Source organism: Nothobranchius furzeri, chromosome 17, assembly GCF_043380555.1.
Source record: "Nothobranchius furzeri strain GRZ-AD chromosome 17, NfurGRZ-RIMD1, whole genome shotgun sequence".
Classification (NCBI taxonomy): domain Eukaryota; kingdom Metazoa; phylum Chordata; class Actinopteri; order Cyprinodontiformes; family Nothobranchiidae; genus Nothobranchius; species Nothobranchius furzeri.
Genome location: NC_091757.1, coordinates 55,365,089 through 55,378,671, shown reverse-complemented (window position 1 = coordinate 55,378,671; position 13,583 = coordinate 55,365,089). Strand labels below are relative to the sequence as shown.

The 13,583-nt window shown below is 42.3% G+C and overlaps 1 protein-coding gene across 1 annotated transcript; it reads left to right on the top strand.

Annotated features, from left to right (window-relative positions):
• The first annotated feature begins 2,689 nt into the window (after positions 1 to 2,689).
• On the top strand, positions 2,690 to 6,710 carry sprn2 (shadow of prion protein 2). The gene is made up of 2 exons (XM_015973102.3): positions 2,690 to 2,733; positions 5,161 to 6,710. Exon 2 carries the CDS (start codon positions 5,168 to 5,170, stop codon positions 6,476 to 6,478), a length of 1,311 nt encoding a protein of 436 aa, XP_015828588.3. The 5' UTR covers positions 2,690 to 2,733; positions 5,161 to 5,167; the 3' UTR covers positions 6,479 to 6,710.
• Positions 6,711 to 13,583: the final 6,873 nt, after the last annotated feature.

Below are 13,583 nucleotides of genomic sequence, written 5' to 3'. Positions count from 1 at the left end.
ATTATTATTATTGACTCGACTCGAGGAGCTGTCTGCAGGTCCGGGTCCTGATATCTGCTCCCTTACAGCCCACATCTCCTATTCCTCCATCTCCAGCTGTAAATTTGTAAATATTATGTATATGTTGTCTCCTGCACCACAGAAGCAGCAGCCTTGTACAGTTTGCTACGCAGAAACCACAAATTTCCTCTTACTGGTTTCATTTAATTTGCAGATTTTTTTTTTCTCTAAAAGATTTTCAGAATAATTTAGCTGAACGTTGCGTTTCAGCTGCCGCTGCCCCACCTTCAGTGTATTTAAAACGCTTGACACCCAAGAAGATGTTACACAATCTGTTATTAAAACAAAGACTGGTACATAATAAAGAGGTTTGCTCTTTAAAGATGGAGGTGACGTGTTTAAATGTGGTTTGCCTTGTTTGAGGAGCCGCTGAAAGGGCAATCTGTACAGAAATGCAGACTTTATATGCATATACCGTGTATGTGTTGTGTTGGGACGATGGGATGTAAAATATCCAAGATGTTAAACATAAAGTTACAAATTATTATATAGGGGGGAGGGAAAGTCCTGAATCCACAGATGAATTATAAACTTTTATTTTTTACATTTGCCCACATGTGTGTCGGAAAGCTCCAGATATATAAACCCATCAGTTATTAATGTAACACTTGCATGTGTTTGAAAGTGCTTTAAACATTTGTGGCCCTCAAATGATCCTGCAGACTGATATTTATGAAGTTTCCCCCCTTAATGCTGTTTGTTCATAGAAAACTACAAGACATTTTCAAACCTGCTAGTAAAGATTCCTATTTTTGGTTTTCCACATGTGCCTAAAAGGATGATTATTGGCCCAGTTGCATCTTTTCCCCCATTTGAATGAAATTAATCCTTAACGGGCTTTGTGATCATCACAATTCCCAACTTCCAGAAAAACTTTAAATAGCAAGTCACCCCCAAATCAGCTTTTTTCCCCCTGATAAACTGTATAAATGAGTGTCCAATCATGCTGCAGACAGGTGTGGTCAATAGTTTTGCACTTTGGTGCATTTTTGTTAAATTTAAAATTTTCTGCCTAAAACTGTCAGTGTTGTGCCGTCTTCAGGTAAAAACTCTGCACTGCAGTTGAATTTAAATCTGCCATCGCTATTGGCTAAGAGGTACCCTAGAATGTTAGCTGGTACCATATGATGTCACAATGTCGTTGCGAGCTTGTGTGTGTGTGTATTTGTTAGCGGCTCCGCCCTCTCGGTCTGCTAGGCAACAGCATTTGTTGCATTTTTCAAGCAGGAAGTGAGAGAGAAGTAATACTCTGGTAGGGGGTGACTTCCTCTTTAAGCTAAACGCTGAGCAGCTTTTTGTTTTCTGTTACCATATTTAAACAATAATCTAGTATTTCTCATATTTTTAGATGAGTGGGTGGTTTTTAAGTTGCCCTTTAAATCAAAGTTAAGAAATAGTTTATATTTTCAATCTTTATAAATGAAAGATTATTTCAATATTACAGGAAAACGTAACCAGGATGCAACAAGCTCACAGAGTACAGCTAAGAGCCACCAAAGATTTGCAAACATAGGGTCAGCAGGTGAGGCTTTGAAAGGTGTCATGTGACATACGTCCTCAACTTAATTTTCATAAAAGTCGTTGTTTTGTCATCTCATGGAACCGTATCAACGACACTTTACTGTCTGAAAACTGCTGATTTATTGTCTATGGCTCAGAAATTGGCTACTAGCTATGTTTTATCCTGCATTTAATTCATGCGTCATCAGGATAAATAAACAAGGGATTGATAAGAAACAAATTCACACAATTAAAGTCTTCAAAACCCTTTATGGCTGTTCACTGTTTCCTTATTTTATTTTACAAAGTCTTTAAATTAGGAACTTACTGACCCACAATGGTCACAAATAATTTGAAACTCATGTTTAGTTCAATGATTTTAAATCCCTTTAGGTATTTATTTTTGTCAGGTTTCATTAGATTTATTGTATTTTTCTGGCCAGCAGAGGGCGATATTTGTCAACATCCTAAATATTTTCCATTTTATAACTTAAAGCTTTGGTGTTTTCCTTATTTATGTAAGACAGCTAATAGGGTTCATGATCTATAGCATTTGCATATTTTCACATGAAACGTATATGTGTTTTTGCACACATGGGAAAACATCTCATATGGTCAAGTGAAAAGAAACTTTAGTCTTCAAAGGGCAGATTTTGTCTGAATTTTGTGAAGCCAAACAAGAAGTGACGCAGATCCTCATGGGTCCGCTCTTGGCTCCACCTCTTTGCCCATTTTTGGACTGTCAAGACGTGTGACACGGCCAAGATGGTCAGAACCGCCCACTTCAAATAAGAACGTCAGAAAATTCTGGGTGACGTCACGGAGGGTTTGTTCAGTATTTTAACACCTATGGTCTTCACACGTGTAAAACGTTTTCTTTCACGTGTGTGAGAGGTTTTCAGATACGTTATAGGCATAGGTTTACTCACGCGTGTGCAAAAGATTCACTCAAGGGTGTACGAGAGGTTTTGTTTTCACATGTGTATAAAGTTTTTTTTTTTACATGTATGTAATATAGGTATTTTAGAATAATGTCCATGAGGCAGCGTGTGTGTGTGTGTGATTTTATTTGAGATTTGGAGGGCTGAGCTGGGGGGTGTCTGAAATCAGAGTAGAGTAGGGGGGTGGGTGGGAGGGTGGTGGTCACAGCTGTGATGGTAACAGACTCAAAGGGTGAGTACGCTGCAGTGTTTATGAGTGTTGATTTAAAAATATAGATCTGGAGAATGAATTTGCACATTCTCTCAGAAGTATGCATGTTTATGTTTTGTTTGACTAAAAAAAAATTTAAAATCAGTATTGCTGAGAGCATTTAAAGAAATTGTTGCTGTGTAAATAAGCAGAAGTGAAGGGTTAAAGTGTGACTGCCTGGTCTAAGTTTAAACGACTGAACGGTCACCAGCCTGCCAGCTTCATGCTGGTGACAGATGGGCTGTGTGTGCTGCAAATGCATGTGAAGACTTCAGCGTACTTTTTCCACACATATTTGTTATTCTGCTATTTTAACCACAAAACTTGCAAACTGCTTTTCAGTCTGAAAACAAACTGGCCAACTTAACTCACCCTTTTGTTCTGTAGCTCATTACAGACCTAAAATATGCCACTAACATTCTATGTAGACATGAATATAAAATGTATGAAACCAAGAAATAAAAACAGTTATGTAAAATCTAGTAAAAATAGTTTACACTGAGTTAAAAGCGAGATCATAAAAGTAAGTCTTGAAGAAGACTGCCTAATAAATAAAGTAAATTTGTTCCATAGAATTTGACCTGCCACTGAGAAAGCCCTTTCTCAAGTAGGTGGCAATCATCATAGAAAGCAATGCCATACTTCTGCAGGATATCACCCAATGGAAGAATATAAACAGAAAAAAAAAAAAACAGAGGTCCCAGTATCAAACCTTGGGGGACACCCCATGGTAAATGGGATAAAACAGAAGAAAAAACACCCATCCTCACACATACCATCTTGTCAGAAAGATAAGACCTGAACTAACTCAAGGCCAGGCCAGAAATTCCAACCTACCGTAATTTCTGGACTATAAGCCGCTACTTTTTTCCCACGCTTTGAACCATGTGGCTTATAATGAGGTGCGGCTTTACTGAAGATTTTCCTTCACCTGCCACCAGGGGGCGCTTTAGCAGAAAGTGAAACAGGAAGTCAAAAGTGGAAATCGAAGAAAGTGCTCATTTTAATTTAGCACATGCAAGCAGCCGGCACAACGAAGATTTTTTTCAAATCCATACCCCCTCATCATGGTAACTACACGTATGAGTTCATATGATGCCGCATTTAAGTTGAAGGCCATCGATCTGGCGGTAAAGGAGGGAAACAGCGCTGCCGCGCGTAAGCTTGGCATGAATGAATCCATGGTTCGGCGCTGGAGATGGCAGCGGGAAGAACTCATTCAAGCCAGCTTCACCCGGGGATGATGACAGCAACACGGACAGCGACACCGACATCACCACAGAAAAGGTATGTGACGAAGCTCTTCTGAGGCTGTTCAACTCCGACACTGAAGAAGAGGACTTTAATGGCTTTAGGGTGCAAGAGGAAGATGAGAGCGAATGACTTCTTCTGGTAGGCAAGTGTGTTTTATTTACTAACCAGGCATGTTTTGTGTGCAGTTGTTATTTTCTAATCATCCAGGGCTTATTAATGCTGTGTCAGCGCTGTTCTTTTCTTCTAAACATGCAAATTACCGGTAATAACGTGTCAGTGCTGTTTTTATTTTATAACATCCAGAAATATGAATGCTATCAGTGCTGTTTTCTTTTCTACACTTGCAGGCACGTTCACCCGTGTTTAAAATCTGTTTTGTTGAATTAAAACAACAACAAAAAACCTCAGTGTAGCGTCTTTCTGTCTAATTATCTAATGTTATGGCCGAACATGCGCTGTGCGCCGGAGACCTGCATGTGGCTGCTGCGCCGCGGCTTGTATTCGAGTGCGGCGTGTGTGTAGAAAACCTTTTTTTTTTTTGTTGGTGCGGCTTATATTGAGGTGCGCTCTATAGTCCGGAAATTACGGTAGTTACCCAAGCTTCTTTAGGAGTGAGTGAATAACCTTTTTTTGATTTTTAATCATTGGGCACAACACCAGAAACCAGACTGGTGTTGATTGTGTGCAGAATTAGCAAATTCAACTGCTAAAAAAAAACAACAACAAAAAAATATGCGGAGGCTAAATAACATCCGGAGAGCCACTGGGTTTAGCATCATCCAACAGCTTGGCTAAATCAGCTAGACAAATAGTCTGAAAAGAAACCAGCCTTGCACCGACACAGAGGGACTCTCTAGGTAAAGCCAATCACTGCAGATGTCCCATAAACACAATCACATTTGGTTCTTTAAGCTAACAAGAATAAAACATGCAATACAAGGTTTTGCTAAATAACATCAGCTGGTGAACATGTATTTTCCCTTTTAAATGATTTATTCTGTCCTTGGCTTTTTTATCAGTGTTATATGTTTAAAATCAGCAACTAAATTTCAACATCAGACCAATTCTAATTCAAGATCTGTACTCATTATACATTTGTACATGAATGCACTCTCTTGCTAATTTTATTTTTGTTTCTGTGGCATCTTCCTGCAGAAGAAAGATGAAGTTCACTGTGGCGACCATCTTGTGTTTATCCGTTCTTTTCGTTCACTTCAATCTCTCACTGGCAACCAAGAAAGGAAAGGGAGGCATTCTGAGTGTTTTAAAAAAGCCCTTCAAATCGAAAACAGATGTAAATACAAAGTCTAAAGATACAGGCATGAAAAAGGAAAAAGGAGGTTACTCTCAGCAGCCAGCAGGAGGGTACCCTCAGTACCCAGGCCACCCAGTAGGTTACCCCCAGCAGCCAGCAGGAAGGTACCCTCAGTACCCAGGCCACCCAGTGGGTTACCCCCAGCAGCCAGCAGGAGGGCAGTACCCAGGCCACCCAGTGGGTTACCCCCAGCAGCCAGGAGGGTACCCTCAGTACCCCAGCCGACCCGGAGGTTACCCTAGTTATGGAAGCTATCCTCAGTACCCAAGTTTCCCAGCTGGTGGTTACCCATCATATGCAGGAGGCTATGGAAACTACCCAGGTAGTTACATAAACCATAACCCAAACAACAAAATCTTGAGCCCTCACTATGGCGGCAGCTATGGATATGGAGGTTATGGAGGAGGCGGTGGTTCTCCCTTCTCCCACTCAGTTCAGCAAATGGGATATGCACCATCTTCCAAATCCAAAGGGTTTGGGCGCAGTGCAGCAATGGCTGCAGCTGGAGGGGCTATAGCAGGAATGGCTCTAGGCTACGGGATGGGAAGGTTCCCTCATCCTCATTTCCATTTCCACAGCCCCCAGGAGGAGTACTACTACAACTACTACATGTACAGGAGGTATGGCATGAAGTCCACTGACAAGAACGACTACAGCAGGGACTACAAATATGGTGAACTACCTGAGAACTTTGACAGGTTCATGGAATCCTGCATGAGGAGAACCGATCTTCTTCCAGAGGAGAATCGAAATACGAACAAGCAAGAACTCACCAAAACTAAAGCCACAACGACTGCTTCTGTAATCGCAACAACAACAAGCAACAATACAATAAACAACACCAAAGCAGGAGACCTCACAACTATTTCACCTTCCCAACCCCTGAACAAACCTGAGATCAATGCTTCAACTCCCAATGAAGATGACACAGTCAGCATTGTGGAAATTGGCTACCCAGCACTGATCAAACAGATGAAGGTGAGGAGATGTATAGAGCTTTTCATAGTTTACTCCGAAAGGTACTTGAAGAAAAAGACCCAGCCGACAGCCAGCAGTGGAGTGCAGGGACTGCAGATGAGCTTCCACGGGCTTTTATCTGTGCTCAGCACCACCACACTGATGCTACTGAATAAAAACGTACTAATGCTGCACAACTAAAGCCAAGAATCTCTTTGATCAGAGTCAAAAAAATAAACAACTAGAAGATCCTCTAAAGTTGGAATTCCAACTTGGAAAAATAAATGTTTCTCACCAGCCCACAACTCAAAATTCAATATGTTTATGTTTATGTGTTTAGCAGATGCTTTTGTCCAAAGCGACTTACAAGTGATAATCGGCATGTTGCCCTTGAGGCTAACAACAACAATAACAACAACTTGACATCAGTCATGGAGAGGAGGGAAAAAGGAGTGGACAGTAGAGAGGGGGGACGGGTGCAGGGAGGGTGCTAGTTAAGAAGATGCTCTCTGAAGAGCAGGTCTTCAGGAGTTTCTTGAAAATTGAAAAGGAAGCCGCTGTTCTGGTAGTGCTTGGAAGGTCATTCCACATTTGTGGAACGATGCATGAGAAGAGTCTGGATTGTCCTGATAGAGCGGTCCAACATGGCCGACGTGTGCAACACATTCTAACTCCCAGCGCGTCAAAAACAAACGCTTGGTCAGCCACCCTCCGCCTCAGACCCCTGACGTAAGGGTTTTCCCCTTTTCTGACTGCAGATCCCAATGCAGCGTAAAACTGACGTGATTAGATGTCCGTTGATGCGGCACCAAACCAGCTCGTTTAACCGCACCTAAACCTTAACGTTTCACTATTATAACCTTCCCCTCACCCTCACCCTAACCTTAACCCTCTTGCTACCTAAAACGTTACTCTCACTGTGATCAAGCGTTTGCTTCCCATGCATTCTGACTGTGAATTTTCGTATTTGCCGCCCGAGGGGAACGTTAGAACGTACCATCTGGCGATGGGGAGGCTACAAATACCCTCTGCTTTTAACCTCCACCTTGGTAGTTGATACCTCCCCCTCGCGTTGGCTCAGTCCAAACCCGACCAATGATGAGGCAGCTCCTGCCGTTCACTTCATAGAGCCGGCTTTTAGAGCGACCGACGCGACGCATCACTAACATGTTCGCTAGCAAGATGGTTAATGTTAGGATAGGGGTGAGGTCAAGGTTAAATAAGAGGATAAGGTTAGGGTGAGGTACAATGAGCTTGTTTGGTGCCCTGGCTGCGGACATCCCATCGCGTCAGTGTAACGCTGCATTGGGATCTGCCGTCAGAAAAGGGAAAAAGCCCTTTTCGCACATAAGTAACGAAAAAGGGCACTTTTGGCGTCAGGGGTCTGAGGCGGAGGGTGGCTGACCAAGCGTTTGTTTTTGCTGCGCTGGGAGTGAGAATGTGTTGGTATAACATGGTTAGAGCTGCTATGAGAAATGGTCTATTTGCACTTCTGATTATTTCTATTTCATTAAATCTGTCACACATGCTGTGCCGAGTTTAAACTACGCTTACTAAAAGTTTTGTTTGGCCTGAGATGAACTTGACGCTAAATTAAAACCCTAACCACGATAAACATAAACACATCAGACTACTGGCGTTATCATGTAGCTAAAACGGCTAAATTAGCATTCCGCTACTTAGTTTGAAGTAGGCAGAAAAGCAGCTGTGGGCCTGGACGTTCGACCAGTTTGCACTTTGGTGCCGTTTCTGGCTCTGTTATGGTTACAAGGTGTAAATAAACAGGGCTGCATGAAATTTTGGATATTTAATTACATCGACAGCATCGCTGCTGTAGGTTAAAGTGACGGTGTGTATTTTCTTTGGCGATAGGGGGCAGTACTTACCTAAGTAATTGCAAGCAAGCGGTATTTTTGTGTTTGAGTAAGACCTTATCAACGGATGGCCATTAGGATAGAAAATTCCTGAGTGCAATTTTCGAACAAGTACTTCGTCAGATTGTTCAACCGCAAGCAGAATGACAACCACATCAGACTCTTTCATCACCGACAATGGACAGGGAGATAAATGTGTAAAACAACATTTATGAATGGCAAAAGTTTTGTAACCACTTCTTACAAGTCAGTAAATGTGTTTCATCCTCACGGGCTCACGTAGAAGGAAACATGGCATCACCCAGAGACTTAGACACGCTCCCATGTAATTTAGACCTAATTGTTATGGTTATACGTTACAAAGCCGCCAATACTTTTAACAGCCGGGCATCATTTAATTCTTTTTCCAGAGGTTAATGGTAAAAACTACACATCGTCTCTTCAAGACAAGAAAACCACAAATAGAAAGTTTAATAATTGTATAGCAATAATATTTTATGCATCACTTGTTAAAGAAAGAACGAGATCGCGGATACAAGCGGCCGAAATGAGTTTCCTCCGTAGGGTGGCCGGGCTCAGCCTTAGAGATAGGGTGAGGAGCTCGGACATTCGGGAGGGACTCGGAGTAGAACCGCTGCTCCTCCGGATCGAAAGGAGTCAGTTGAGGTGTTTTGGGCATCTGGTCAGGATGCCTCCTGGACGCCTCCCTGGGGAGGTGTTTCGGGCAGGTCCTGCCGGCAGGAGGCCCCCGGGTCGACCCAGGACACGTTGGAGAGGTTACATCTCCAATCTGGTCCGGGAACTCCTTGGGGTCCTGCCGGAGGAGCTGGTGGAGGTGGCCGGGGAGAGGACGGTCTGGAGCTCCCTAGTTGGGATGCTGCCCCCGCGACCCGGACCCGGATAAGTGGAGGAAGACGACGACGACGACTTGTTAAACATATCATTAAACAGATACCCGCTGCAAAGTTAATTAAATTAAAATATTCTGTTCAAAACTGATTTATTCATCAACTTCACTGACTTTTTTTAAAATTTAGTCAAGACTAACTAAAATCATGCCAGTCTCCTCTGACACCCATATGTTTGGCTTTAGGTCCAAATTCATGCATTGGTTTTGTGCTTATAAATTGTATTTTCCTTTTCCTGAAAAGCTCTTCATGTAAAGTACCCCTGAAATATGAATAACTGTTCATGCAGAAATCTAAAACCTAATTTTATTGTTGGTGTTTTTCCATGTATAGAGTCACCATAGTATTAACCATAACATAAAATCAATAAAACATTAGGTACTTTCTGTTTGTTTTTGTTTCTAAAATCACTTTAATACAGAGATGGAAAAATATAAATAAAATGACTCTTTTGTAAACAAAATATGTTATTCTTATCTGTAAAAAAATAAAAAGTAGCCCCAGTGTTGTAACCACGTCTGGATTCAACAGTTGAGAGGTTTTGTCTGATTGTATGTGTGAAAAAGACTTGCAGTTGTCTGCATCCATCGTGATTAAGGATTCATTAATGCACCACGATCCACTGAGAAAAGCTTCTAAAAGCTCTCCTAACCACTCATTTCTCTTAGAGCTCATTAAACCTTTTTCTCTTCTGGATCACGGGGCAGCCAGAGGATCACTAAGAGCTTTTATTCCAGTGCTGAGACCTACGTTACGCTTTGGCCGCCACAGGAAGGTGCAATCTGAGACCGATCAACAGTGAGGCTAGAGCCATCTGTTTAAATAAAGAATCAAAAGTAAACGTTCAGTTTTCATGTATCGTGTTTTTTTTGTAAAATTAGGTTCAGATGTTCTTTAAATTTTGCACTGAACACACATTTAACAACACCTTTAATCTTTATGCGGCTTAATAGCTGAAAATAAAGATAATAAACCATCTGACAGGTGGACGACTCTTTGAAAAAGCTGACATAAGTTTTTAACTGTGATTGAAAGAAGGCTCATTTTTTTGTGCTTGCATGTACATTTAAATGTATGTGTCTAAAGTTAGTCAACTCAAAATTTAACATTTGGTATTTTGATTTAAACTTATATTTAAGGCTTTATTTCATAATTGTAAACACAGCTCATAATCAGGCATTCCTTCAGAATTAGAACTTAGTTATAACTATGCCCTTCCACATCATAATATACTGCCCAACCAAACTAAAAAGTCACACTTTCTAATATTAAGTTTGGCCGCCCTATGGCACGTGTTCGCTGTGGCGTTGTTTCGATATTTATATATATACATATACATACATACATATATATATATATATATTTACATATATACATATATATGTATATATTATATATACATATATACGTATATATTATATATACATATATACATATATTATATATATATATATATATATATATATATATATATATATATATATATATATATATATATATATATATATATATGCCCTTCTTTAAAAAGTAGCATATTGTGATAAAGTTCATTATTGTCTGTAATGTACTGATAAACATTAGACTTTCATATATATTAGTTTCATTACACACAACTGAAGTGGTTAAAGTCTTTTATTGTTTCTAATATTGATGATTTTGGCATACAGCTCATGAAAACCCAAAATTCCTATCTCAAAAAATTTGCATATCATGAAAAGGTTCTCTAAACGAGCTATTAACCTAATCATCTGAATCAACTAATTAACTCTAAACACCTGCAAAAGATTCCTGAGGCTTTTAAAACTCCCAGCCTGGTTCATTACTCAAAACCGCAATCATGGGTAAGACTGCCGACCTGACTGCTGTCCAGAAGGCCATCATTGACACCCTCAAGCAAAGAAATTTCTGAACGAATAGGCTGTTCCCAGAGTGCTGTATCAAGGCACCTCAGTGGGAGGTCTGTGGGAAGGAACAAGTGTGGCAGAAAATGCTGCACAACGAGAAGAGGTGACCGGACCCTGAGGAAAATTGTGGAGAAGGACCGATTCCAGACCTTGGGGGACCTGCGGAAGCAGTGGACTGAGTCTGGAGTAGAAACATCCAGAGCCAGCGTGTACAGGCGTGTGCAGGAAATGGGCTACAGGTGCCGCATTCCCCAGGTTAAGCCACTTTTGAACCAGAAACAGCGGCTGCTGGTGTTGGTCCACTTGGTTTTATCAAGGGCAGGGTCAATGCAGCAAGCTATCAGGAGATTTTGGAGCACTTCATGCTTCCATCTGCTGAAAAGCTTTATGGAGATGAAGATTTCATTTTTCAGCACGACCTGGCACCTGCTCACACTGCCAAAACTACCGGTAAATGGTTTAAAATGGTAAATGGCCTGTATTTGATATAGTGCCCTCTAGAGTCCCCCCCCCCCCCCCCCCCCCCAGACGCTTTACAACACAATCAGTCATTCACCCATTCACATACATTTACACACTGGTGGGGGTCCAAACTACCTACATATGACACAACATGAAATTCCAGTGCAACAAAATGAAGTACAGAAAAAGGTGAAAATTCTGTGTTCTGTTTGGCCTTGGCCCCCAAAATGCCTTGAAACAGCCCTGGGTGTGTGAGTTTTGAAGGTGACCTGAATTGTATCAGATGTATAAATATGATGTGTATAACTTGTTGCTTTAAAACGTGTAGTGGAGATAAATCTACCTACATTTTACTTTTCAAATATTTTTCTTTGTTTTCTTGTTTTAATGTGTTTATTTTCCTGTCCTGTCTGTCTCTCATCTTCCTGCATCTCCTCTAAACCCTCCCAGAAAAACTGCTGCCTCGATTCTTACTTTTTCACCTCATCAGTTACTTCAAAGGGATCTCCTGACCGCAAAGCGGAGTGCGCATTGCGATGCTGCGTCAGTGAGGTGAAATCACCGCAGCAGACCATGAGCAAGCGCGTCAGGCACGATTAAAAGACGGAGTACCAGAAAGGATATAAACGGACAAGAACGATCGTGTGTTAATGATAGCTTTTTTTTTTGGTTGCGCCACTTTTAGCATGTACCACGCGCAGAATGCAGCTGCCTGGAGCGCACCTACGATCAGCGCTCTCTGCTCAAAGAATGCCCAGTAGCTGAGAGTCCTTATTATAAAAGACGTGGAAACCTTTCCCCGGCTCTCCCTGGATGTGCAGGACATCCAGCTGCTCCCCCATAATTTGATCCCTGCTCCTGGATGAAAAACCGGACATTTTCATCAAACTTGTAGCTGTGGTCTTGGTTTTTATTAAGTAGGCGACCTATTTGATGGAGATGTGCTGCCTTAAAACAAGTGTTAACATGAGATTAATATCTCCGTGTTGCAGATTCTGTTACAGTATTGTGAAAAATATGATGTGAATCTCTTTGACAGCATGACTTTCCAACATAAGCGTGCCTGCTTGCAAAGAATCATATCCATTAAATCTCTAAATCCGAGCTTTCTGTCATCCACTGGCTTTTCTAGTTTCTAAATAATGTCTAAACTTTTCTTACAATTTAAAATTATTTTCAGTTTTTGGGTTATTGTTTATATTAAAAAAAATTTCTTACACGCTTTCTTGAACCGTCACCTTATCGTGCTGGAGGTGTTTGAGTGCGCTAATGATCCTAGGAGCTATGTTGTCTGGGGCACTTTGTGCCCCTGGTAGGGTCTCCCATGACAAATGGGTCTTAGGTGAAGGGTGAGACAAAGAACGGTTCAGAGGATCTTTCATGGACGTAAATTCAAAGAGTCTGAGTGCCCGGCCCGGAGGGTTACCGGGGTCCCACCCTGGAGCCAGGCCTGGGGTTGGGGCCCGTGAGCGAGCGCCTGGTGGCCGGGCTTTCGCCCATGGGGCCCGGCCGGGCCCAGCCCGAACCGGATACATGGGCTCATCCAACTGTGGACCCACCACCTGCAGGAGGAACATGAAGGGTCCAGTGCAGTGTGGATCGGGTGGCAGACCGAGGCGGGAGCCTTGGCAGTCCGATCCCCAGACAAGGAAACTGGTTTTTGGGAAATGGAACGTCACCTCGCTGGCGGGGAAGGAGCAGGAGCTTGTGGCAGAGGTTGAGCGGTACCGGCTAGATATAGTCGGACTCACCTCGACACATAGCATTGGCTCTGGAACCCAAGTCCTTGAGAGGGGTTGGACACTCTCCTTTGCTGGAGTTGCCCCGTGTGAGAGGCGGAGGGCTGGGGTTGGCTTATTGTTAGCCCCAAGACTCTCTGCAAGTGTGTTGGGGTTTACCCCAGCGGACGAGGGGGTAGCTTCCCTGTGCCTTTGGGCGGGGAACGGGTTCTGACTGTTGTTTGTGCTTATGGGCCAAATATCAGTTCAGAGTACCCACCCTTTTTGGAGTCCCTGGGACGAATGCTGGATAGTGCTCCATCAGGGGAGTCCATTGTCCTGCTGGGGGACTTCAATGCTCATGTGGGCAATGGCAGCATGACCTGGAGGGGTGTGACTGGGAGGAACGGCCCGCCTGATCTGAACTCAAGTGGTGTTTC

Excerpts from the sequence above, each read along its gene's own strand:
- sprn2 (XM_015973102.3), top strand. The coding sequence starts at position 5,168 with ATGAAGTTCACTGTGGCGACCATCTTGTGTTTATCCGTTCTTTTCGTT.